The 27,581-nt window shown below is 41.3% G+C and overlaps 1 protein-coding gene and 1 long non-coding RNA gene across 6 annotated transcripts in view; one reads left to right on the top strand and one right to left on the bottom strand.

Moving 5' to 3' along the window:
• The window catches only part of NPAS3 (neuronal PAS domain protein 3), an 867,013-nt gene that overhangs the window by 61,451 nt on the left and 777,981 nt on the right, over nucleotides 1–27,581 (bottom strand). For all 4 annotated transcript variants that reach the window (XM_049705378.1, XM_049705380.1, XM_049705379.1 and 1 more), the window contains exon 6: nucleotides 5,963–6,081. In XM_049705378.1, coding sequence (XP_049561335.1) covers nucleotides 5,963–6,081 — 119 coding nt within the window. The remainder of the gene's footprint in view (nucleotides 1–5,962; nucleotides 6,082–27,581) is intronic.
• LOC117198738 (uncharacterized) overlaps nucleotides 1–27,581 on the top strand; it is a 251,853-nt gene that overhangs the window by 137,736 nt on the left and 86,536 nt on the right. Inside the window, exon 3 of one of the 2 annotated variants that reach the window (XR_007475280.1) lies at nucleotides 16,753–16,821. This is a non-coding gene — a long non-coding RNA (uncharacterized LOC117198738). Of the gene's footprint in view, nucleotides 1–16,752; nucleotides 17,021–27,581 lie in introns of both variants that reach the window. The other variant, XR_004479968.2, reaches the window with a different exon arrangement.

The following is a 27,581-nucleotide window of genomic DNA, read 5'->3' as shown; positions in this document are numbered from 1 at the left end:
AGAAGTAAATCTGCTGGGAGGTAATTTGGGAATTTCTCACAACAGGTCCAGAAAAAGGCATTAAACTGGAGGAATGGCAGTAGAAACAGGTGGATTCAACCAACTCTGGCAGCACAGTAAAGTGGCAGGTGATCAAGAGGGAGGGGTTGATATCTTAGTATTATAGACTTGGTTTAATAAGAATTAAACCAAGAACTAAAATCCCAGATGGTTGAAACAGTAGTAATTCCCTTCTAGTCTGCTATCATCGTGAGTCTTGTCAGTATACACAATCAGGAACACGTTTGCATATGAAAAGCCTTCAACTCTAAAATTGACCTAGCTGTGATTTTGACATTGGAAATCCTAGTGACGCGACCAGGAAACAAAGGAGGACCATGTGCCACAGAAAATAATTCTCAACCACAGATAAAATCTTTTAATAGTCGGTATTATTTTTATGAAAAATATCTTCTGAGAAATACTTTTTCAGAAGATTATGTGCACGTGGGGATCAAAACGTAAATCTTCACTTTGTCCTTTTGTAAGCTAGGAGTTGATGTCTTTTGTCACAGGACTTCAATATGTATTATTAACACTAAATGGGCAAAAGGGAGGGAGAAATGTGGAGGAAAGAAAGGACTACTGTGATATTGGTGAAATAAATTCTGGAAGATGCACTAACTTGATTTCTTAATAAGTACCAAAGATATCATCATATTAAATAGGGTTTTGTAACCTGAAATCACTGGATACACTTCAGGGATTCAAGAACTTCCTGATGGAAAATGCATTTACCTTGGGAGAGGTGCTACAGATTTCATCAAATCCTTAAAGGCATCTATGACACCCCAAAGAAAACAAATCACTGTTAAAATTATGGAAGTGCCTTACTCTACAGAATGGATACAACCATGAATTGAAAAAAATGAACAAGAGAAGGTTTAAAAGATGTTCATGTTTGTGGGCTTAGAAAAGACAAAAGAATTGCCTTTAGCTAATTAGCACCCTCTAAATTTTTGCTTTTGTTACCTCATGTTTGGATATCGACAGAGATTCTTTTTTTTTTTTTTTTTAACATCTTGATTGGGGTATAATTGCTTTACAATGGTGTGTTAGTTTCTGCTTTATAACAAAGTGAATCAGTTATACATATACATATGTTCCTATATCTCTTCCCTCTTGCATCTCCCTCCCTCCCACCCTCCCTATCCCACCCCTCTAGGTGGTCACAGAGCACCGAGCTGATCTCCCTGTGCTATGCGGCTGCTTCCCACTAGCTATCTACCTTACATTTGGTAGTGTATATATGTCCATGCCTCTCTCTCGCTTTGTCACAGCTCACCCTTCCCCCTCCCCATATCCTCAAGTCTGTTCTCTAGTAGGTCTGTGTCTTTATTCCTGTCTTACCCCTAGGTTCTTCATGATATTTATTTTTCCTTAAATTCCATATATATGTGTTAGCATACGGTATTTGTCTTTCTCTTTCTGACGACAGAGATTCTTAAAGCTGAATTATATCAGCAGCCTGAATAAACTAGCAGACCTACACAGTATTTTCTCTATTATTATTTATACTTTGACTCTTTATACCACGAGGAGGTTGGATAGGTTTCAGAAATCATTTAGCTCAACACGTAGCTACAGGCAAATCCATGGCCAAATCATCCCAGATGGGGGACTGTTTATTTTTAAGTATCTGGAGCTCCCCCATCCTCCCTTAGTAATCTGTGTGTATGTGTCAGAGCAGGAACTCCCGGAACTTGAGGATTTTCAAGGAGTCATTCTCAGCACTGTATAAACATAACAGAGATTCTCTCTCTGTCTGTGTTCCCCAGTCGAGGATGTTCTACCATACCTTGAGAGGTAGGGCATCACCATGTGTGTGGACAAATACTCTAGAAATCACAGTGGTGCCGGTGGGCATTTAAGAATAGGTTATAAAATGGACAGTACCACCCCGAAGGAAACGATCCTCCAAAGACAAGAGGTAAGGAGGCGACCCTATAAGTCTTTCCTTCTCTAATTTCCCTGACTACATTATCTCCTTTTGTCCCCTGTGCTATACCTGAGAAGTTCCCCCAGACCTAGACCTAATCGAGAAGGCAGAATATTGATGCGGTGCTACTGAAAGGAAGAGCCCTGTTATGTTAAGATACGTGGCCAGCAATGAGACCTGAACAACAAGGAAGCCCCTGAGGCTTAAAAAGTGGCTGGTCGAGCTAATGCACCCCTGGGGATTTCAAAGCAAATGGGGACAGAGACGAGGAATGTCAGCTCACAGCTGGGAAACTTCATCGGAGGAGAGAGGGTGACTTTCCTGAGGCCTGGGGTGTGGAAGCAACGCCAGTTTATATCCTCCTCTCTACCTGAATTAGCAGATCCAGACTGACGCTTCTTTGGCTAGAATTCTTGGTCCTGGGTATCTGAGCGGGTATCATATACCCTAGAAAGGAAGGTAAATCTCTGTCCACTAGTGCTGTGGAATATGCTGAGCCACCAAGGGAAGGTCTTAATCAGACAAGAGGATTTTCTTTTAAAAACTTAGATTAATTTTTCCTTTGCTGAGGTCCAGTTTGTGCTGAGTGCTTCTTTGGACTTAATCCATTAAGCATTGAAGCAGAGGAGTGAACAGGGCAGACTCTGGAACCTAAATGCCTGGATCAATTCCTGGCTCCTCAGTAGCTACTTAAGAGCTGTAAGAATGAATATAGGCAAAGTATTGAAACGTTGAAAGCCTCAGTTTCACCACCTGCAAAATGGGCATAATAATAGAACGTAAAGCTTGAACAATGCCCGGCACAGAGGCAGTTTTTATATAAAGTTGTGGGGATTAGACAAAATAAGTATAAAGCGGTACGGTGCCTGCCAATGTTCAGTAAGTGGTACTTCTGCTACTATTATTACTGTCAGTGACAACAACGATAACACTAAAAAGTGATGGAGAAACTGAGAACAGCCCATGTGCCAAGGACACAGAAAAAATGGAGAGAAATATAGTGACATGCACTGAGCAAGGCTTAACATCTTGCATCTTTAAGGGAAAGGAAAGAAGCAAACAATGGTAATAAATTAGGGTGGATATTGGGAGTATGGAGAAATTATCATCTCTGTTTCTTTTTATTGGTGTTTATTGTGTGGTGGTGGGGTGATTACCAGTTTTATTTGAATGTTTTATAAGCTGTTAGATTTATTTACTGAGAATGAACAGATAAATAGGGATGTTATTCAGCTGTGTCATGTCACGGCTTCTCATCAGCTCTTCCACTAACTTCCAGACAAGGTTAATTAATGAGGGAAGTTCACTGTGGAGGTGGAGGGGAGATCTGGGTCTGTTGAATGATTCATCTTATTGGGGGAACAGTGGATGAATCAGCTCTCATGTTACCAGTTCTGGGGAGGAAAGTAAGCATTGGGTGGAGACTTTCAGGATATCTTGAGAAAGAGGTGCTGTCAGAGGAGTATGCTTACTTTAACATTATATAATTTGATGGAAACTGGGACAGCTTCTGAATCTCTTCTAATCCTGGATGTTCAAGGTTATGCTTTTTAATATTTTGTTTCCCTTCGTAGAGCAGGGTGTCTTAATCCTAAACCAGAGGAGCTCCAGAAACACTCTTCTTCCATTTATATTTTCATGGAGGTCCCTTTTCATTCACCTCCCATAGGTGACATGTCACCTCCTCAGGGAGACCTTCTGTGACCCTGTCTAAAGTGGTCCCCACCAGCCACTCCCTCACATTACCTTGCTTCACTCTCTGCCTAATAGTGTGGCCTAGTGGTTAAGTGCAGGGGACATGGAGCCAGACTCCCCGAGTTCAAACCCCAGCTCTGTCCCTTCAGTGTGTGAACTTGGGTGTGTAATTAACCTCTCCAGCCTTAGTTTCTTCGTCTGTAAAATGGAAACAATGAAAACGCTTTCCTCCTGTATTGTCATGAGGACTGACACACATAAGCTGTCCCACGCTCAGCATATTGTAGTGCACACAAATGTTAGCTACTGTTGTTTTAGCCTTCGTCGCTCTCTGAAATCACCTTCTTCATTTATTTACTTATTACGGTCTCTTTTCCCCCTGTTCGTTAGCAGTTGGCAGGGACTTTTTGGTGTTCAAAGATGAGTTTGGGATCTTGAACAAGCTCCATATTAGGAGTTCAATAAACATTTGTCAAAATAATGAATGAATGTTCTGTCAATATTTAAGAAATTAGCTTCTCCAATTTCAGATCATGTAGCCAAACAGCTTGACTGAGCTGCCCGAATGACAGAACCAACAGAACCCAAGTCACTTAGTCTCTTGCCTAGACTGAAACTCAAACTATTTCTCTATATTGTTGTTATTATGATTTTTTTTTTTACCATACCTCCCACTTTTGGGCAAATAAAATGTTGCAGAGCTTTACAATCTCTAGTTTGTTGTATGAAAGTAATAATAATTTTTTGTTGGTTTTCAAAAAATTAAGTTATCTAATGATATTGAATTACACTAGATATTGCTTTTTCAAAATATACCTCACCTCTTCCACCCTTCTTCCCTTCTGGGATATGCCTGCTACAGACCAGGAAAAACCAGGAAAGGTGAAGAACAAATGCTGACAGAAAAGTTGGAATGCCAAGAATGCATCTTTCTGGCATTAAAATGACAATAATCACTACACCTATAGTTTGCTTATAGAATTCCAAACTGGCTAAGGCTACACAGTTAACAACTAATAAATGTACAGTGTTTCCGTGAGGCAGAAAAATACATGATGGTCCTAAAGATAGTCTGTTTTCTGTCCTCCGACATATCCCTTTGTAACAGGCCAACAAATCCCTCTGTAGGGGGAGCTACTGCACAGGGCGCTGCCCGGGGGGCCTCTCCCTTGCTTTGAACCCTGTTAAAGGTTAAGGGTGTTCCACATGTGCCCTTTGGGCTGTAGGACAGCTCAGCTAAAAGTCATCCTTAGAAGGACCTGCTTTACCACAACCTTCCTTTTTACAGAAGAATTAATGTCAAAGAAAATGCCTGATTCTAACTTTTCTGCAGCTGCTAGCCTCCTGATGACTTATGTAAGGTTTTTAAAGCCTGATGAAAATGACCGTTACCATCCCTGACAAGGTTATGGCATTGTCCCACAAGAGCTGGGCTACTGCAAGCTCTAGACTCCCCAGTGGGGAAAGGTCATGCCGGCCACAGCGACAGTGTATTCCATCTGTTTGCCCTCCTCATATAATAAATATTGTTTGAAAGATTGGTTAGTGTGTTGTAAAACTGATAAGATTCGGGTTGCCAAAGGCATTTCATGAATTTCATAGGTCTTAATTTATGTTGCTATAGTAACTGAAACGTTGGAATTTCCCAAGATTAGAAAGCTTTTATATCCTTAACCTTAGAATGGTAATAATGTAGATTACGACTCTGGACTTGGTCTTTGCTGTTGTGCGGAACATATTTTCCGTATGTGGAGTGTTCTATCTATGCTAAGGTGTGACTGAATGTTCAGTCACTGTGATTTCAAAATTAGGATTTCTGATGTCCAGCCTGATTTTTTTATCTACATGTATGAATCTTGGTGGCCAAGCTGTTATTAAAATGGACAGTCTTTCTCTAAAAAGAAAGGGGGGATTGGAAGGGGGAGGCGGGAGAAGTAGAATTCTTATAGTAGTAGTTCTAGAATGTCATCTTAAGGACTGATGTGAATTTGGCTTACCTTCTCCATCAAAGTGAATTTCTAGCATGTGCTGAAGCACTTGATACATTATTAACATGTGTTTTAAGGAAAGACACTCGCTGAGGCATTTAGGGCACCAGCACTGTCTGAAGTGAGAATGAGGGGTGTGATGAATCCCCTGACTTGAGACAGGAAGATAACTAAGAACCCTGTGGGCCGCTCCAGATCACATGTATTGATTAGATGGGCCCAAAGCAGCTGGAAAACCCAATGCAAGTGACCTAGGATTGACCCGAGACAGAAGTCTTTCCCCTGCTGGAGCCCAGCTTACCTTATATCCTGATGATTTGATGTGCACGCCACGTTTGGTCAGCGTAGATTTCATTCGGATGAAAAACGAACGCTCAAGAGTGTTGTCAGTGGTTAGCAGACTGGGGCTGGTTGATTCCACTGAAGAATACAAAAATACATACACATGATTTAGATCTCTACACAGCCCCTCTCAGCTACTGCTCAGGTACGATCCTTGAGTTCACTAAAAATAAATGACTGATGGGTGCTAAGAGTGTAGTAATCAATTTACCTCATTTAGAAAATGTCTACTTTGCAGAAAATATAAAAGAAAAATTAATGTGTCTGAAGAAACTCCTTTCCAGTTTCTAGCAAGCGCTTTTCAGGCCTTTTAAGTTCCAGCAGCTCCCCAAGTGGGGTCTGATAGTAAGTAAGTAACTGTGGCACATCCTGAGGCTTGTCTGGTGCACATGGAGAGAACAGTCACAAAAAACATGGACCCCAGAGATGTACGGGATGAACCAAGACTCGGGCAGAGATGCTTCTGATGAGAGTAAGGATGACTTGCTTTTTGTTCTCCCTGCAAACACCTTCTTGGATCAGTTGCCTACTGGGGAGTTCTGAGAACCATGGCACCATCAATATTGGGCAGCCATACCCTGGCCCGTGTCCTTGCCCTTCTGAGCCAGTTTCCTTCACTATGGGGAATAAGAGGCATGAAGTCTTCTCGATTGACTCGAGGTAGAGGGCTGAGAATGGGATATACAGACAGAATCAAAAAGTACTCCCAGTGTCAACCTTCTCTTCTTGTCACTAGTGGCAGCTCGTCCCCTGCCCTCATCAGAATAAAAAACAGCCTCTATGTTTTTACTTCTTTGCTTCCGATATGAGAAAATCATAGTTGCTTCCCTTAAGCAAGATAGTTACTCTTTCCCTTTACATGTATTTAGACTAAGCAGAATATGTTTTGACTTAAAATGGTACTTTGCAGCCTTGCTGATCTAAAACCACCTTTATGCAAATGGGCCAGAGGGCAACGTGAATCTATTTCCTTTAAAAATAAACTTCCAAGGTGTTTTATAAATTTATTTTCCTGAAAAGAAATTAATTTTGGGGTTTTAAAGCCTAATAATATTCTAATTTTACCCTTCTAAAATAGTAGTTTACAGTTTCTCTTATTCTAAAGTAAGTGAAAATACATGTCCAACAACAAAATTGAATTTCTTTTGAGCAGCCCTACAAGAGCACTAATTTTCCCTAGGATGAAGGTCAAGAAATATGTGTAAAGAGATTTAAGAATTAAGTAGGTGTGAAAATAGCTATTAAAGCACAGAGAAAAATAGGCAAAACAAGCTTTTCAGTTTTAAATTATGAAACATATCCCATACTTTTTTTTTTTTTTTTTGCGGTACGCGGGCCTCTCACCTTTGTGGCCTCTCCCGCTGCGGAGCACAGGCTCCGGACGCGCAGGCTCAGTGGCCATGGCTCACGGGCCCAGCCGCTCCGCGGCATGTGGGATCCTCCCGCACCGGGGCACGAACCCATGTACCCTTCATCGGCAGGCGGACTCTCAACCACTGCGCCACCAGGGAAGCCCCTCCCATACATTTTTAAGGGAAAGAAATGTCTAGTTTTTATATTAGACTCGATGCTCAGATGAAAGAAAAATACGATCTACTATAATAACAGAAGCCTCGCTATTTGTGGTCTAAGGCTTTTCTTGTATCATTCTTGTCTTAATATAACTATATTTTCCTATATTTATAGCATTTCTCTTCTGGGGTGATGGAACCACTGACAAGTGTCCCTTCTTATGTGTCTCTCTTAAGATTTTCTTCTTTTTTTTGTCTTAGAGAGCACGGATCTGATGTCATTTTCAATGTACAGCTTTTTATCACTCGAGGGAAAAGCAGAGCCATGTTATATTTAGTACTTTCATTTCTTCTGATTAAATATGAATTACTATGAAATTTTTCTCATCATCTAACACGCTATAATATGCCAACAGCTTTTTAATACACTATATAAGCACAAACTTCTGCTCTAAGAGTTTAATTTGCCCCTCTAATCCAATCACATCAACCTTATTTCTCTTATCAGAGATTCCCATTTTGAATTAAATGAGCTCATTAGTTTTAATCAAAAGCAGAGAGATCAAAACTTAAACGTAAATGCTTTAGATCAGAACTGTCAGTCAGCCGTGCAGTTCTATTTTACTAAAACACAAGATCAGAGACCCTTAGAACCAATTTTTTCTCGTAAGGGATGCCAAGAGCTTGAAGATGCTATATCCCTTTTTTTTTTTCCCTTCCTCCCAAGGACAGATTATACATTTAAGGTTAGACTTAATTTATAGCACTTTTTCATCCTGGTGGAAGCAGAAAAGTATGCCAATCTACTAGTGTCCTTTTCACATTTATTGGCCCTGGTCCTCAGAGACTTGAACTAATGTGAAGCCATGAGAATCCACGCCACAGACTTAGCCTCAACAGTTCAGCTCTGTTCAGCGAGACTGTGTTTGCAACAGCTGAGGAAAAATGCAACTTCCCAGAAAAGCGAACTATGTTTTATGGCTGAGGTCCAGGATACCCTGACCCAAGAAGGAAGGAACCATGTAACTGTGAATAATTGAGGAATGCTGAGGTTAGATTTTGCCCCAGTGGAGCTGAGATTGAAAATCTAAACTGGTCCTCAAGCTGTCTTTCAAGAGCATGGGGATTTGGGGGGTGGTCAGGGAGAAGAGAGAGGGCAACTTCGAAAAGAGTTTGATTTCTGATAAAGATTTCTGCTTTAATTCCACACGGCCTTCTAATTCTGAGGACAGGGACAGAAGTAACCTGCCACACTGGCCCTTTCAAAGGATATGTGACAAACTAATTCCCAGCACACACATACACAGCCACGTTTGCTCAAGGGCTGGCAAATATGCTCTGGTTATCCCAGCTCTGACAGTGGTGTCTCTCACGCAAAGAGACATATTATCTGCATGTGACAGGAGTAGCCACTTTAGAACAGAAGCTTTCTAAGTGTCTCAGGTGAGAAGCACGGATTGTGATGAAGGCTCTATTGGGAGAGAACCAAGGGAGCATGGCCTTGGTGACGTGCGACATGATTGTAGCACTGAATAGAGAAAGGGGGTGTGTGTGTGTGTTGGGCGGATATGAAGAGAGGACAAAATAGTGAGAAAAGTATCCTTAGGACTTCTGCTCTATTAAGACCGTGGAACCAATCTAGGTCAAAAAAGCGTATTGGAGTGCTTTCTAGATATCACACGCTTTTCTGTCAGCTTTTTGAGCCAGGCCATGATTGCTGCATAATCTCATAGAAATTTGGGATTCAGAGAAGTTATATCTGCTGCCGGAGACAAAGGAGAAATTGATGGGTGAAGCTGGATTAAGTGGTCAAAGCCCAGATATGGCCAGTTTTGACCTATGAATTATAAACAAGGAGCTGGAAAAGAAAACAAAAACAAGATCCACACAACTGAAAGCTAGATAAAGAAATAGACTCTCTTTTGGTGAATCTCAAGGGCCTCAACTTTTAAGTAAATCTAAATGATCTCAGCTCTTAAAATGTCAGTTTTTGCATATTTTGTGAAATTTACAGAACAATTCATAGCAAAAGTTGTAATAATTTTTATGTTGGCAAATTCCACCATAATGTGAAAGTATATCTGCATTATTCCACCTCTGTTTATAATTTCCTAACTGGTACTGTAGTTGCTGCTTCCTTATTATTATGAAGGGGCAGGAGGTGGTGATGAAGGTAGGTGGCTGAGAACCATCTAGTTCTCACTGGCCAAGCCAAGGGCCAGGTGTATTCTGAGCACTTCTGGGATTCTCTCCAGGGTCCCTGCAAGTGGATGAGGCCAAAGCGTAAAGAGGGCCTTTCTTTTTAGCACACTCCAAATGTCTGTGGTGCAGCCCTAGTGTCAGAGCCTCCAACTGCCATCAGATCCTGATGGGGGTGGGGGAGAAAAGAAAAGTTTTGAGAAAAGTCAAAACTCCTCAAGTGTGAACACAGTATTTTTCCTTTTAAAGGAGAAGTGGCATTGGGCTAAGTTATTAAGATATGAAGTGAAATATACTCTTCCACCATTTCATTGCCTAAATGAATCTTTCCTTTTTCAGAAATTCTGTGCAAAGTGCCAACAACCAAAATGACTTTCACAAGACGAGGGAAGAGATGTTGGTTCATTTTGCAGTTATCTTGATAAAGCCAATCTGTTTCACTGGCGTATGCTGTTACCTTTGTTAGATACTGATGTACTTTAGAACTTGAGAATGAGTATATGTCAAGTATGTAACAAGTTATTTCTTTTCTTACAAAAATTTTCCTGCACTTCCTTAGCCACTTGGAAGTTAGGTTTGATCATGTGGCTTTCTGTGGCCAGTGGAATGTGAGCAAAAGTCGTGTCACTTTCAGGTGGAATTCTCGAGAAAAGCAGATCACGAGGCGCTACTTTCTCTTTCTCTCTGCTCTGGTGACTTCCAACATTTCAGATGGTGGCTGGTCCATCAGCCCAGGTCTTGGAATAAGGAAAATGTGGGACAGACTCTTTAGCCCACCCTCACAGAAATAATCTTTGTTGTAATTTGGGAATTGTTTTATTTACTGCAACATAACTTAGCCCAAGCTGACAGATGAAAATACCAAATCTTTATTATTATATAAAAATATATGTTGTCCAAGTCTCCCAGATAGTCAGTGGCAGAGCACACAGCCATGATCTGTTTGACTCCAAAGTTCATGATATGTCCAATATTCCAGTTCTTACATTTATTTATATTCTCATTTTATCTCTTATGCTGGGGCAGCAGGGTGGAGACAGGTCTAACTTTGATTCCCTATAGCACATAGCATGGTTCCTTAAACCCACAGCAAAGATTTACATGTATATACATATACGTGTGTGTGTGTATATATATAAATAAATATATATAAAATGTGTATATATACATACATGTATTATTTATATATATTTAATATATTCAATAACTAATATTCATTAAACATTGACATTAATGTAATAAGATCTCCCCAACTTAGTTTCCCAATAGTAGGCCAATGGTAAAAATAAATCTTTTCTCACGGAAATTGTCCCAGTGGATTTTATGTTTATCCAGGATGACAGCTGTGGTTATCTAAAAATGCCACAAATTCTTCAATACTCCTCCTCCCACAAGGTGTAGCCTACTTCCTTTCCCCTTGAGTGCGGGCTAGACTTGGTGACTTACTTCTAATAAATAGCGTGTGGCAGAGTTGGCGGTGTATGACTTGGTCATAACAGGCAGCGTGGCTTCCTTGTTGCTGTCTCCCGGGTCATTCACTCTGATGGGAACCAGCTGCCGTATTGTAAGGACACTTGAGCAGCCCTATGGGGAGGCTAATGTAGTGAGGCACTGAGGCTTCCTACTCTCAGTCACGTGAGTGAGCTTAGATGTGGACCCTCCTGCCCCAATCAAGCGTTCAGATGACTCTGCTCTGACTGACATCTCTATGGCAACCTCATGAGAGATCCCAAGCTACAGCTAACTCTGACAAGCTGCTCCTGGATTCCTGACCTCTAGAATGGGATATCTTTGCTTTTTAAAAATCTATCAGTATTGAGGGTAATTTGTTATGCAAAGATAGATAATATAACACCCACGTGGAACCTCTTTTTGGACAAATCATAGCCTTGTTTTGATATGTGACAACCGTGTACGTGGGTAAAACTCATGTGATTTTGAGAAGAAATGCCTTGCCCAGAGTGTCAGTACCTGGTGAATTCACATATGTAAGGAAAACTACCTGCAGTGCTGATTTTTTAAGTGGGGTCTGTGTTTTCAATGCTCAACTGAGTTTTTAAAATGTGCAGTTTGCAAAAGGTGCTGTCAACAGCGTCATCTGCAAGACTGTGATATCTTGAAAGGCAGGCTTGGCGTCTTGCTTATCTTTTTTGTATCTATTCCCTGCTCTTCTCCAGCCCCCACGTATCCCCCTCAAGTGCCTAGGATTACGTTTTACATAAGTAGGCACTCAGTTTGCATGTTGGATTCAGTAATATTCGGATGCATTCTTTTAAGAAGAATTATTCATTTTACCCCTGCCCATTCTCTCACACCAAACCTCTTGTCCCAAGAAGTCTTTTTTTCTTTTTTGGAGGAGAAGGAACCATTATGTCCTCTTCTTATATTCATTTCTAAGGAAGCATTTTTTGCTAAGTGTTATTTTGAGAGCCATGGACTAGTGGGTGTGGTCGTTAAAAGAGGATTGGCCTGCTTTCGTCCAGAATTAGAGAATACTTTGCTCTCTGTCTTTTGCGAGTTGGTTTCCATCCCACTGGGCTGTCCTCTACCATCCTCAACCATGTGCCAGGGTGACTTTGAAGGGGGTGATGGGCCTTAGTAGGCTACACTGAGATCCTCGGCCACTGGCGGGGAGGCAGTGCCCAGCATTTTCTGTGGACCCAAGTTGTACCACCTTTTGGATGTCAGGCCAATGCAGTTGCAGCCGCTACCCTCTGGCTCGGCAATCAGCCTCTCTCAGCGTCAGTGCTTGCTCTGGAGTTTGACGGAAAAGCCAAATTTATTGAAGTCTCATTAGGGCTGATTCCTGCTCCCACTGAGTTGTGTCTTCAGCTTTGTTTAGAAACTTGTGAATCATTAACTGAAACTCTAGAGCATAGCTGTGAAAATAATTGTGGTTCAATAATGATGTAATAAACTTCTCTCAGTATAACATTAAAAATAATCCACCGAAAAAAGAGGCAAAAATAATCATCTGCCATCCCATGCCACCTGTCAGCACAAGCTCCCCGGCAACGCCTCGGATGAGAATTGCAACGCATAAGGTTGGGGTTGCTACTTGGGGGGCTGTCCCCTGAGGGAGAGGAGCGTGTTCAGCTGCCGCCTGCTGCTCCACAGTTGGTGTTTGGATGATACCACTCTGGGGGAAATACACACAGTGTCAGAGCCAAGCTGCTACCAGTGGGTGTTTCTATACACAACTGCTAAGCTTCAGGAAAGTTCAAGGGGAAAGACTGGGTATTGGAAAGATAGACTTTGAGAGTCTATGAGATCCCACATGACCCGTTCTGCAGCAGGCTGTGTACTCCAAAGAACATGCCATCTGAATACTGCAACGGTTTTAAATCTTACTGGAGACTCCCTATAAATGTTGCCACTTGAGGGATCTATTCTGGGAGAAAAATGTAGCATGTCCTCCCGGGATGCTGCTTGGATTCCATTACCAATATTGCTTGTGGGATCGAGTGTGGCAGTGCTTTTATCATGACTATAAAGTGGTTACGAGCCAATTCCTCATATAAAACATACTCAATAACATTGAGGCTTTTTTGCCTTTTCTGTTTCCTTCTTTTATTTCCTTCCTTCCTTTCCTTTCTTTCTTTTTTTAACGACAAACACGATGTCAGACAAAGGGCATCAGGACTTAGTCTTTGTAGTACAAAACAAAATAACAATACATAAACACCTTTGTGAAGGCAGCTTGAAACCCCATGTTTTCTATTAAAAAGTCATGTTCAATCTTCACTGTTGATAGAACCGAATAGCTAACACAGAGAACATTGTATATCAGAAAGGTCAATAGTTATTATGAGCTACAAATATATTTTTTTCCATCCTTCAGGCTGTTTAGCGCATATCACAGCATGAGCAGCTGTCTTCTTTAATGCTTTTAAAATTAGAATCCCAAAGAGGAAGAAAAAATTATGGTTGCAATGATTGCTCTTTGCTTTTGTAAGTTTACTTTAATATACTATTTTATATACATGAATCTTCGGTGCAGCCTATCCATGGGGCAGTAACTGGTTGCCAGTATCGAGTTGAACTGCCACGTTTATTTTCTTAGCATTCTGGCCAAATCTCCATCTCAGGCACAGATGTTGTCGACATACCATATTTTCAAAAGGAGTCATATAGAGGAGTCTGGTTACAGAGGCACTTGCAGACACACACATATGCATTCTGCCTTTCCATTGCTTAAAAGGTCTGTGACTAACTACAACAATGCCATGTGATGAGAAACAGTTATGCAGCACTGGGTGAAAAATCAGGCAGTGATTCAAACCATTGATACACAAAGTATCGCTCTCCACCTGCAAAGTGCAGATGTGTGGCCTGAGAGGGCACCTTTTAGGTTGTTGAAGGTTGATCTTCTGCCTGTGCCTGGAACTCCTGGTCCTTACTCGGCACATAGCCCTAAAGACAAGGAGCATTTCACGCAGCACATGTAAGCATATACTGGACGTTATAGCTCGCTCAGTCTTTGTTCAGTTATTTACATTAAATACGTTATGAGTATCTATAATGAGCTGGGACTGTTTATAACAGTGCTTACATTTGGGAGGAGGGGAAAATATATAACCGTTTCTGGAAGTGCTTAATGCTCGAAAGAAGAGCGATGCAGGGTAAGGGGCTAGCGAGCGATGAGGGCCACATTTTTGTTGTGTGGTCACAGAACACTAAGTCATGTGGATGTCGGGGTGAAGATGCCACAGCTCCGGGCTCATGATTCGAGTTGCAGCTTCATCGCTCTGCGCTGGTAAATAGCTTTACGGAAAACTATTATTTGCATAGATATGTGCCAGTGACGATGAAATTCTAGAACTGTTACCCTTTGGACTTTTGTCCAAAATTAAAATAAGTGATATACTAAAGGTGAATAATTTAACATGTAGGAAACTAAGGGAGGGGTCACTAAGAATTTTCCAGAGTGTCCTGTGCCTCCCAGATGAACCTATTGGCATTGTCATTTATTTGAGGATCTCCAGAGAGAGCAGCTTCAGTAGAAAAGTGGGATAAAGATTGAGTAAATAAGTGATTACTTCTCTTTGGTGAATTTGGTGATGAAAATAAAGAGAGCTGAGTATGTTTATTGATTGAGAGGACTGAGTTTAAAGTTGTCTGTATTAGAAATGCTAATTGAAGAATTTAAATCCTAAGGGCTATTTCGTTAGTAACACAGAAAAAGAAGTGAGCCTCTGAAATGGGGGGAAGAAAAAAAAGGATGTGAGCAAAAAAAGGGAGAGGGGGAGGGTGATGGGAACCGGGCTGAACAACTTAATCTCAATAGAGTAAAGGTCGTTTGCTGAGATAAAGGAAGTAGGAGAAGGAGGGGATTTTGAGAGTAAAGAAAAAAGCTGTGGAGCAGCTCATGTGGGCAAAGCAAGGAGGATCAATAGAAAATAAGCAATAAGATTACACAGTGGTTAGAAGTTGCATGACTTAACTGTAAGCGCACTGATTTTCTAGGGTACCCTAATAATAATGGCTTTGTGGTTTTTCAAGGCATTGCTCAGGATAGTGGGTTTTTCCCAGGGATGGGAGCGGGCTCAATGGTAATGAAAGAAAGACAATAGAGTGAGGGACTCCAAAGGGTTAAGAGACAAGCAAGTGAGGATGGATAGAGTGATGAGCTGGGGAACAGGAAAGAATGACAGGGGTAGGGGTGGGGTAGAGGTGGTGATGTGGGTGAGACAGCCGGTAAGGGGGGGGCTTTCTTCCCAGAATGATTTGTGAGAATGCTATTTGTTGCTTTTAAACAAGTTCATCTTTTTTTTTGTGGTACGTGGGCCTCTCACTGTTGTGGCCTCTCCCGTTGCGGAGCACAGGCTCCGGACGTGCAGGCCCAGCGGCCATGGCTCATGGGCCCAGCCGCTCCGCGGCATGTGGGATCTTCCCGGACCGGGGCACGAACCCGTGTCCCCTGCATCGGCAGGTGGACTCCCAACCACTGCGCCACCAGGGGAGCCCAAGTTCATCTTTTTGATCTATATATTTTTTCTACATTCATAGAAAAATTGGAAGATATGCAAAAGTATAAATAAGAAAAAAAAAACAACCCAGTAACCTTATCCCCAGCTACAGTCACTATTAACACTAATATGTTCTGTTGCTGCCTTATTTACTATTTATTTATATATTTATTTCAAAAGTGGGATCACACCCATATCTCCTACATTTTTTAATGTTAAAAAAAAGTCACAGCTCACTAGGGGATAATAGCTGGGCTTTGATTAGACACTGTTTGGGGAATAAAAGGACGTTGGGGCTCTAGCGGCCTTGGTTGCAAGACAGCTTTAAAAATAAGAAATGATAGTATCTGCATGTGCCTACATCAGTTCATCACTTTCAAATACACTATTTTTCCTGGCTGTGTAATGTTCCATTACATGGTGATGAATTTCTTTGAAATTAATCTTCCTTCAACTTTCTTATCACGTCTTTGGGTGGATTTCTAGAAAGAGTATTACTGGGTCAAAGAGGATAAGCTTTTTTGTTTAGAGCTAATATGTACAATTTGTTTTCCAGAAAAGTTGTGCTGTGTTATCAGTTTCTATGTTTCTCAGCAATGTTTGATGTCCATATTAAGTGCCATCTTAATATATGTGTTGTTTGCTAAAAATATTAAATTAGCAGAAGATACAGAGAAGATACCCTGAAAAGCAATATGTAAAAACATCTCACATGCTTAATTTGCATTTTTCTTTCTAATGATGTTGAATAATGTTTTAATACATACTTACTGGCTACTTGAATTTTTTTCAGTGACTCATTTATGTCCTCTATTTTCCAACTGAGTTTTACTCTCTTTTCTTATCAATTTGAATGAGATACTTAGATATATGTATTAAGGATATTATCTTTGCCATATTTCTTGCAAACATTTCCCCATTTTTTTGCTTTTTACTTCTGTTTAGGATGTTCATTGATAAACATATGTTTTTTAAATTTTATATAGAGAAATCTATACATTTTTCCCTTTGTAACTTCTTTTTTGGTTGCTCTCATATCTTAGAAAGGTTTTCTCTATTTTTTCTAACAGGTAGTTGGCATTTTAAAAATGAAGCATGGTTAAAGGTCAAGGAATGGCTGTGCCAATGGGTGACTATAGGTAAGTCAAGAAATGAGTTTGTTGAGCTTTGGCAGTCGAGGAAATCTGTGTGGAATCGGGACCCATCCTGGATACTCTGACTCTGGCGTCTGTTGCTGTCCGGTGGAGACGGCTGCGCAGACCTCATAGCACCAGCCTTCGCCATTGAGGAAGGTTTACGAAAGGTGTGGGTGTTGACAGACAGCGGCATTGAGAACAGGTAAGGAATGCTGTTTTGTTCTTTTTTAAGAGGAAGTTTTTATATGCTGAGGTTGGGGGAAATGTTGCGGAAGCGGCAGTGGGAGCGCCGGGTGATAACCACTGCTTTTTCATGCTGGGAGAGTTAGAAACGTAGGAATGAATCATGGCCTCTGTTAAGAGCAAGTTTCCAGAGTATTGGGCTCTAAGGGAAAAGGGCTTCAATAAAGGTGAAGAAGCAGAGGTGGGGCTTGTGGAGAAGATGGTGGCAATAGCAGAGCTTACTCCTAATGACGGTTCCCAGATGAACACACAGGACACCTTGTTAAATTTGAATTTCAGATAAACGATGACTGCTTTTTTTAGTATGACCCAAATATTGCATGTACGTTTCAAATTTAACTGGGAAGGCTGTAGTTTTACCTGTTAACTCTGGAACCCCTGCTCATGGAAGAATGAGGACTCTGTGTGGCACCGAGGAAGGGTTTCGTGTGAGAGAGTCACGTGGTTAGCAAGAAGGAAGAATGGAGGAGTTTAGGAGACTGGCCGGGGATAAATCTGTTTGACACAGAAAAGGTTCTGAATGGCTGGAACTTTCTCACTGGAGAGTGTTAGAGAGCCGGGCAATAATTGAAAATTCAAGTGAACGTTGGTGTGATGAAGTGGCTTTTTCAAATTTCCCTTCTTGGATATGGGGTCCAGCACAGCGGCCAGTTTTTATTTTCCTGTGTGAACGTGTGTGTTCTGGGTGGAGAGGAGAGCCTGGGTTGGCAGGTCTCCACAAATGTCTCCTGAGTCAGTATCTTCTGCTAATTTATTATTTTTTATCATACAGGAGGAATTTGACTAGGCAGCTAAAATTTGTTGGTTTTATTATGGCTCTATTCCAACACATCTTGAAGTGGTTATTTTTCAAAGTGTTTTCAGTTCGAAGTACTATATTAAATCCATCATCAATAAAGAACTGAGGTTTATTTATTGGAGAATATTCTTAGTAACATTATTTATACTTTGTAATAATTTAGAGGAGCCAGAAATGGGAGATAACCCCATAATTATCTATATCTGTTATTTTGCTAATGAATATCTATTTTTGACACCTTTAATTAAGCAAATTTTCCTTTATCTTATGATCCCAGTAAGTTTCAATGACCACTGCCCTATCTCAGCACCTAAACAAAGTCTTCTTACCCCCTGGCAGAAGTAGCCCTGCTTTGCTGCAAAGAAGACAGGACTCCATCCTTAGGATCTTGGTCAGCTGATATACGTGTAGGCATCACAATACACGTGTAGGCATCATTTCCGTATCTGAACTTGACGTTAGGTCATTTGTATACTGTCTTCAAGGCTATGCATAGTCTTCCCAAGTGGGGGGGATAAAAAAGCAGTCATTTTTTTAATGATTCTATTTATATCGTTCGCAAGTAGCTTTGCTGTACCCTTTTTCCTTCAATTTAAAAACATAAAGGCTATTTATTGCTACCGGTGATGGTGAAAATGGGGTAGAAGCAGCCTTTTCTCAAACTGGGTGCAAAGCAAGTGTGTTGATACTATTATAATTACTGCCCCCTTTCCTGCTTCGCATATAATGCTCTAATGAGGTACTTGATATTTTTAACATCAACACTTTAGCGTTATATCAGGATGGCATCTGGGACTAAACTGTATATTCTGTAATGCCAAATGATTATTTTAAAGACTGGCACCACATATTTCCTGTTGCCTGGTAGCTGAACGCTCCCACCACATTCGTCATAATTGTTTTGTGGTTAATCCTCTCCAGAGCAGGGACACCAGGTATTTATGGTCGCCCTTGCTCTAGGTCTTCAATTGTTTGACCTTACGTGTGAATGAATCCATCTATAACAGTAGGCTGTTGTTTGCCCACTTCTCCATTTTATTATTGCGTTTATTTCTAACAAACTCTGTTTCCATATCATTAGTAAAGTTCTCAGTATTTTTTAATAGCTTGAGAAGCTGCATTTTAGAAATGACATGAAAGTTCAGATCATATACCTGGAGAAAATGCCCCTCTTGTGATGCTTATCCTCATGTTTGACTCAGAGGTATGACCTGTGTCTTTAGTTTCCTCCTGAATCACTTCAGTTACAAGCCAAACCAAATACATCCAAATAAGTTTCCCTGAAATAGCAAATGATTTATACATAAAACACTTGTGATCGAGCACTCTTTTATTCTGTAGAGAGGCTTTAGAATATTTTCCACTCATTGCACAAATAACGCACAGGTATTGTAATGATTTCTGGTATTAATTATTTACATGGGAGATAATATTGCCTTTACTTTCTTCTGGCAAGTGTCATATATTATTCTTTTGGTGCTAAAATCGTGTTATATTCTTTAACTTATAAACATCTAATATACTAGACAAACTAACTTATATCTAAAATGGAAGCTAAAATACGTAAAGCCAACCTAGAAAGGTCTTTATTCTGAAAGTTATGTCTTGCCCTTCAAAATTCTTTTGTTGACACTAATAATCAACATCTACAATCCTTCCTCGAAAAGTAGAGTGCCTCTCCCCGACCAGGTAAAATAGTTTGTATGTAAGTAATTTAGGGGAAGACAGAAGTAGACTTAAAGGCGAATCAAGGGCAGAGGAGAAATTATCTTTCTACCAAGAGAGTTAGTTTACTTTAAAAAGAATATTCTCTTACACAATTTGAAGTCTAACATTTTAGGAGATGCATGTAAGTCCGAAAACATAAAATTATCAATAACAATCCTTGCTATTTTGACAATTCTTTTCCTTTCCCTTTGTGGCTTGTTGGGAAAGAAAGCAAGCATTTAGATACATGCAGAACATGTAAGTCATCTCAGTAAGATGATATTCTTGGGATTTTCCATATTTATATATTTTTTTCCTACATTGTATTTTCACTACCCAAGAGCCCTGGCTGTTATTTTTTTCCCGAAGTCTGCAGATCACCCCGTGGATTAACAAATGATTGAGGAGTCTCTCTTAAAAGACTCTTTAAAAAACTGTCAGAATCAGCCTGAGACAAAGATTTATTATGAACTATTTAAAGGGCTTAATATATGTATCCCCAAATGAGCCCTTGGAGCAAACTAAAAAGGAAGAGTGGAATTCTCAAAGAATAGGAAAAATTCTCCAATGCCCCACTTTCTTCATACCATGATTACTGTTTACTCAAAGGATAAAATGCCTAACCTGTCACACAAAGTCTTCAGAAGCCACAGTCCTGCTGCTGTACAGTAAAAACAAAGCAATGAAGACCGACAGTAATGTGCTTGAGAGAGGCAGCTGTAATTTACTTCCTAACCTGTTCACTAACACACTAATGCGGCTACATCTTGTAGCAGGAGCTGATCCCTGACCCACACAGCAATCAAACAACTACCCGAGTGTTGCCTGTCACAGAAGGTGGGACCGTCGCCTTAATTATACGTTCCCGGATAACAAACCTTCCCTTAATGAGCAACTTTTCTCCAACGTGCATCCCAGCTCACCCCTTCTGTCCTTGAAAAGGCCCACTGTAGATCACTGTGGTTGGAATCTGTGAAGCATATTCATAAGTATTCTTCCTAACAGGTGTAATAAATACTGCCTGAGCAGGCTGTTTGCTTTATAAGAATGCCAAGATATAATTAAAATTATAGGCTTGTACTCCTGGGAGGCTCTGGAGAAGAATCACTCAAGACCGAAGGGAAACTTTTCAGTGAACTTAGAACCACGCTCTTCTCTTTTCATATCAGTAATATAATAGTAATTTTTATTGTCAGGACTATTTTCTTTTCTTTGGGATTTATATTTGGCAATGAGATTCTCTACCCCACCGCACCCCCCATGCCCTTAATTGATATGATATCTGCACTAGCGTTCCTTCTTCATAGACATGGGATTTCTTTATTTTCCTCTTATTATAACATCCCCCAGTTCTGCTCTGATCTGCTGACAATGCCCCAACAGTTAACACAGGCATATAGGAGGGTCTTACAGGGAGGTTTTATAGATACAGTCGTCCCTGGGATCTGCGGGGGATCGGTTCGAGGAGCCCCTCCTCCTCCCACAAACACCAAAACCCAGGGATGCTCAAGTCCCTTATGTAAAATATCATAGTACAGTTGGCCCTTGGTATCCAAGGGTTCCATCCATGGTTGGTTGAAACCATGGCTGTGGAACCCGTGGATACAGAGGGCTGACTCTACCTTGAGCACAGGTAGTGCCTCTCTATGGCAAGAAGACCTTTAGCATTGAGAACGAACAGCCGAGACGATCTTAAATATAAAGATTTACTTCCCTATGTCACTAGCTCAGTGCTGGGCTGGGACTGGTCCATCAGCAAGGCTAATGGCATAGGTTGGTGACTCAGTGCCGCAAGGGAAATGACTTGGGAGACCAGGTTCATTGGTTCTACTTTGATTTTATTTTGCTCTCTTTAATACTTTGATTCTTTTTCTTTTCCCTTCATATGGGTAGATACGTTTTCTCTGTAAAACAGTTTTAGGAATGTTTGATAAGATACATAAGTAATATGTATAGTATTTAGAGAACTCAATTGCAGTTGCTTTAAATTGCCGTGCACGGTGGAGTATGTGAACTAACCCACGTAAATCATATCGGCTGGCACACGATGAGCCCTTGGTAAACGGTAGCTTTTACGGTTGTAGTTGGTATAGCTAATATCTCCGCAGGCTGGTTCTAACATCTGTTTTTAGGATTATCGGGTGGATCAAGGAGCAGAAGTGGATAGTAATGCTCAGTAGTCCCCTGGGTCTCAGAGCAGAAAATCCTGTCCTGGCATAACAACAGTGGTGCCCTTGGGCAGGATGACGGCCACAACCTGGAGAGCAGCAATGTGGCATGGCGGGGAGGGGGGGGCAATGCCTTGGAATTCGGAAGCTTGAGTTCTAGGTTTGGCGTAGCAGGCAAAAAGCTCTACAGTCTTAAGTCAGTCCTGTATCTCTCCTCCATCTACTCCCTTATCCCCATGAAGCCCATGATGTTACATGTCTTACCCAGCATCAGGAGGTTGCTGGGAGAATCAAATAAATCCACATGAAGGAAAGCCTCGATTAACGTAAGTTAAATTTGAGCAGCAAACATTTGTTGCATACTTATGAAGTACCTGGTGCTGAAATACCACATCAAGTGTGAATCTTATTAATGTCGGGAAAGAAAAAAAACCCTACCTATAGACATGTTACTATTTTGTTCTCAAAATTCATATATTCACTGACGTTCCTGGTTGTGCTATTATCATTAACATGACTTTGGGTAAAAGATTTCTAGGCTGATAAATTTCCAAAATGGATAGGTATCATGAACCTGACTGCAAGATGGTAAGAAAATTTTACAGTCACTGGTTTTACTAGAAAGTGCTACAGAATAAATGTGAACGGGAGAAAATGCAAATGCAAAAGAGGAGAGGAGAGAATTAAACAGGGAATAAAAATGAGGAGGAAGAAAGATGTAGGGTAGTAAGAAAGAAACTACAGAGGGAGGGCTGAAAAGATGAGTATAAAGGACTAAGAGGTTGAGAAAAACACACACAGATGATACAGATAAAGCAACAGTAAAAGGTACAAAACAGGAACTTTGGCATATTGAGGAAAAAAGGGGGAAAAGAGTGGAATGCTATTCTTTTTTATTCTTTTTTTTTTGCGGTACGCGGGCCTCTCACTGTTGTGGCCTCTCCCGTTGCGGAGTACAGGCTCCGGACGCGCAGGCCCAGCGGCCATGGCTCACGGGCCCAGCTGCTCCGTGGCACGTGGGATCCTCCGGGACCTGTGCTCCGGGACCGGGGCACGAACCCGTGCCCCCTGCATCGGCAGGTGGACTCTCAACCACTGCGCCACCAGGGAAGCCCAGGAATGCTATTCTTATAACCACACTGTAGGTTTGAATTTGCAGACCAGCTGCTGGTCGTCAGCTGCATGTGCCAATGACCTGTGTTTTCCCCAGACCAAAAAAAACTGAGGAAGCACGAATAAAGTCATAGTTGGAGCTTTTAAAAAATAAATATAATCATTACAAAAGCAGGTATCCCAACATTTGCAACATTACGATTTTAAATCCACATGCTGGGTGATAGCCTAGATTTTCTTAATAGCCATTTTATTTTGCGCATAGCAGTTCTGAGGTACAGGGAATTAGGATTAATGCCGGGTCATTTACATACACATTTAATTTAGTTGTCACAACACTTTTTGAGATAAGCTCTTTTATTTTTCCCATTTTAAGGAGGATCCATTGTCTATGACCATGCACGCTCAAATACCCACGATTGCTTCTATAGAACGGCTTAAGCTAAATCTAGATTTATTAGTTGTAATTTACTTACAAATCTTGAACGTTCTTTCATTTCTGGCTGCAGTATATTTCAAAGAGTTCTGGTGCATGGAAAGAAGTATGTGAGAAGGTGGGCAAAAGGATGATAGGAATTTGGAGTGATTTTAATTTTTACTTTATTTTCCAGATTTTAAGAAATGTACATTTATTGTATCTATCTCCATGTACTATGTTTGTGTGTTTAAAGGGTTGGTGCTTGTACTGTCCATAACTTCTCCCAAAGAGTCTGCTTCTGCCTGCTCTGGAAGTTGAGATTTCAGGGAAAAGTTGGTATTGAACACTAATCAGCAGAGTGCCTAACTTGCCCCTTATCAGACAGAAGGAGTCCGTTTGCCTTTGCAGCTGAACTCTAGGACTCCTGTCTTTTGCCACTGAAGAGATGGGCTTTTCTCTCTTTGTGATTTTTTTTTTTTTTTTTGTGGTGGAGGGAGGCAGTTAGAGCATGATCAGAAGAAAAATGCCAGAGAATGCTTAGGTTATTTGATAGTCCCTGAGTTTATGTAAATCCTACAATGGTTTTCAAACAGGTAGAAGTTTCTCTGGCAAATCCCTTCTAACTACATCAACTCTGCTCTCCTCTCTAGCTTTCTAGTGCTGTCATTTTATGAGCTAGCCCTTTCCAGAAACCTGCTTTCAAAAATTTTTAGAGTCATATTTCTGCCCTTAAATGTTCAGTGACACATTTAAATATAACAGAACAACTTTATGAAAGAATGAATTAAAAACCTAAAAATTATGTGTGAATATAAGAAACAAGAAAATGTTAAGGCAGTGCCCTATAGCAGGTGGCGACTAAGGATGCAGAAAAGGACAGAGAAAATAAGACAATGCATGGAAAGGGCAGCTACAAGGAACAACGAAAACAAAAAGGAAAAGTAAGAGGGCTTCCCTGGCGGCACAGTGGTTGAGAGTCCTCCTGCCGATGCAGGGGACACGGGTTCCTGCCCTGGGTCCAGGAAGATCCCACATGCTGCGGAGCGGCTGGGCCCGTGAGCCATGGCCGCTGAGCCTGCGCGTCCGGAGCCTGTGCTCCGCAACGGGAGAGGCCACGACAGTGAGAGGCCCGCGTACCGCAAAAAAAAAAAAAAAAAAGGAAAAGTAAGAGAAAAGAAGGGTCAGAAGGAGCAAGGAAAAACCCCTAAATGTAAAAGAGAGTAGAATTCCACTTATATGAGGTACCTAGAATAGGCAAATTAATAAAGACGGAAAGTATGATAGTGGTTCCCAGAGGCTTGGGGGAGGAGCACATGGGGAGCTTTTGTTTCATGGGTACAAGAGGTTTGGTTTAGGACAATGAAAGTGTTCCGGAGATGGATGGTGACAATGGTGGCATAATGTGAGTATACTTAATGCTACTGAACTGTACACTTAAAAATGGCCAAAATGGTCACTTTTGTGTCACATATATTTTACCACAAAAAAGAGACTACAACTTAGACTAATGAAAAATGACATGATACCAACGAGAAAAAAAAAAAAAAAGAAGAAGGAAAACACATAAATGTAAAAGTAGAAGTACCGAAGGAGAAAAACATGATAGGGAAGAATAGAGAAACAAAGCATGGAAGGAATGGAAAACTATGGTTTCTATCAAGGCTGAGGGGAAATAGTAGCTGCAGTGCCACCTTTCAGTTCTTTATATTCAGCGAATATGTACGAGGTACTTACACTCTGTGGGGCACTGGGGATACCGAAATTAATTGCATAGATAACTGTCCTTGTTTTCAAGGAGTGTCTGTGTAGTGATGGGTTACAAAGATCAATGAGACATTGTTTTGCTCTCAAGGAGTTCATGGTCAGTGCTTATCTAACTTTATTTCATAGATAAATTAGTGCATTTAATGAGGTATAGCCCTCTGCCAGTGCAGCCTTGGGATGGAGGCTGGAACTGTAGCCCAAGTTAAACATACATTGGTCCTGGTACCATGAGCCCATTCCAGCACAGACTTAGAGAGCTAGATGGTCTAGCTCAGTGATGATCTGGAACAATTTGCCCATGTGTAGCAAGAAAAATGAGAGCAGAGGAGGGTAAGCGATTTGCCCAGGTTTACCCCACCCCCAGGAACACAGCTGGGAGAACAACCCAAGCTTCCTGACTCCCCAGCCCAACCCTCATTTGATTAATATAGATTAAAAAGGTTGGGGGAAAAAACCCTTGATTAGTAATCAGAACAATAAAGGTGATTCACACTGTTCCACTGAGTGCCAAGGACTTATTGAAATAAAGAAAATCAGACAGGGTTTAATTTCAAGGGCTCCAAGGTCATTATTTTATAGGACAGCAACCAATCATCTAAACATCAGGATAAAGAAAGCACAATCAGAGCCAGACGAAAAACACAAGCCAGAAGCTGTTCCAGGGTGACTAATGCAATAATACTGAGGAATGTCACAGGTCCCTATTATAGTCAAAGTCACTTTAACTAATTGGCTCAGGCTATAAAGACATACAATCTGGGTCAAATGACACTGCTGAAGGAAGCGTCTCTGCTCAGACATTATCTGAAATCAAAGCATCCCAGTAAGAAGGCAAGAGACAAAGAGAATGTCCGGTTTGTGGGAGATCCTGAGAGATTTTAAAGCTGGTTTATTTAATAGCAGCCCGCTTATGTGTCTATGGAAAATGATGAGAACATTCTTTCTTCCTTGGTATTGCTTCATACTGCAGAAGCATATGATATTTCAAGGGATACTATGGGATTTCACTGACTCTAAGACATTATCAATTTAAGGTACCCCATGCTTGTATGAAGCACTAAGAAAAAAATACTGCCGATTATAGAATCATGAGATAACATTAATTGCAAGATGCGCCCCAAAGTTAGAGACGATAAAATGTGGGGGAAATACAGAATCAACGACAAGGTAGTTTTCCTGACTCAGGATTAAGTTTGATAATTATCTCTCGTTTTTTTTAAATTTTTTTTATTTTGCGGTACGCGGGCCTCTCACTGCTGTGGCCTATCCCGCTGCGGAGCACAGCGGCCATGGCTCACGGGCCCAGCCGCTCCGCGGTATGTGGGATCCTCCTGGACCAGGGCACGAACCTGCGTCCCCTGCATCGGCAGGCGGACTCCCAACCACTGTGCCACCGGGGAAGCCCCACTTGTTTTTAAAAAGGGAAGTAAATCAAGGAATGTGTAGCTGGCACTGTTGATTGCTTCCCCCAAACTCTCCCTGTCCTTTTTTCCTTAAAAAACCCTATTCCTGCAGCCCCTCCCTACCCGCTGGCATTTATCTCTCCCACAAACCCACCTCCCTCTGCCCAGCTACATTATTCAGGGGAAGTAAGCTCAGCCCCAGGCATGAATCACGGTTGGCTAAAGCCACTGTGGGTCTAGTTGCCTACAACTGGTTTCAGAACTTATTCATTCAACAAGTATTTAATAAGTTTCTACTAGTTCCTGTCACTATTCTAGGTTCTGGAGTTACTGTAGTGGGGAAAAAAAACCCAAAAAACAAACCCTCCTCAATAGAGCTTACATTCCCTTAGGAGGTTAAAAAAAAAAAAAGACAAGATGAATAAGTAAACTATATAGTATGCTATATGGTAGGAAATGTGATGGCGAAAAATAAGACAGGGGAGGACCACAGGGGATGTAGGGAGACAGAGTTGTAATTTTAAATAGTGTGGCCAGAAAAGCTCTCATTGTGAAGGTGGTATCTGACTACAGACTTGAATGCAGTGAGGCAGTGGGCATTTGGATATCTGGCGGAATAGGGTTCTAGGAAGAAGAAACAGCCTGTACAAAAGTCCAGAGGTGGAACATGCATCGTGTGTTTAAGGCACAGTAAGGAGGCCCATGCTACTAGAGCAGAGTTTGGGAAGGAGAGTGATAAGGGAGAAGGCAGAGAGATGATGAGATGGGTGGTGTGAGCACATTAGGGATACAGCCTCGAAGAACTTGGGATTTTACTCTGAATATGATGACAAAAGCCACACGGCAGTTTGTAGTAGAGGTGAAGCATGATCACGCTCTTGGGCCGAGACTGCAGGGGAAGGATGGGAGGCAGGAGCGCCACTAGGGAGGCTGTGGTCACAGTCCCAGGTGAGGTGGTCAGGGGGAAGGTGGTGAGATCTGGTCAGATTCAGGACCTGTTGAAGGAACAGCTGGCCAAACGTGCCGACAGATTGAACATGGGATGGTAGAGAAAGAGAAGTGTCAAGAACGCCTCCGAGGATGACTGCATTGATAGCGATGCACTTCAACCATGAGAAGTTAGGGGACGAACGCTGAATTTGGCTTTT

This window comes from Orcinus orca, chromosome 2, assembly GCF_937001465.1.
Source record: "Orcinus orca chromosome 2, mOrcOrc1.1, whole genome shotgun sequence".
NCBI lineage: Eukaryota > Metazoa > Chordata > Mammalia > Artiodactyla > Delphinidae > Orcinus > Orcinus orca.
Note: the sequence above shows the minus strand (reverse complement) of the source record. Positions and strands in the feature narration are given on the sequence as shown.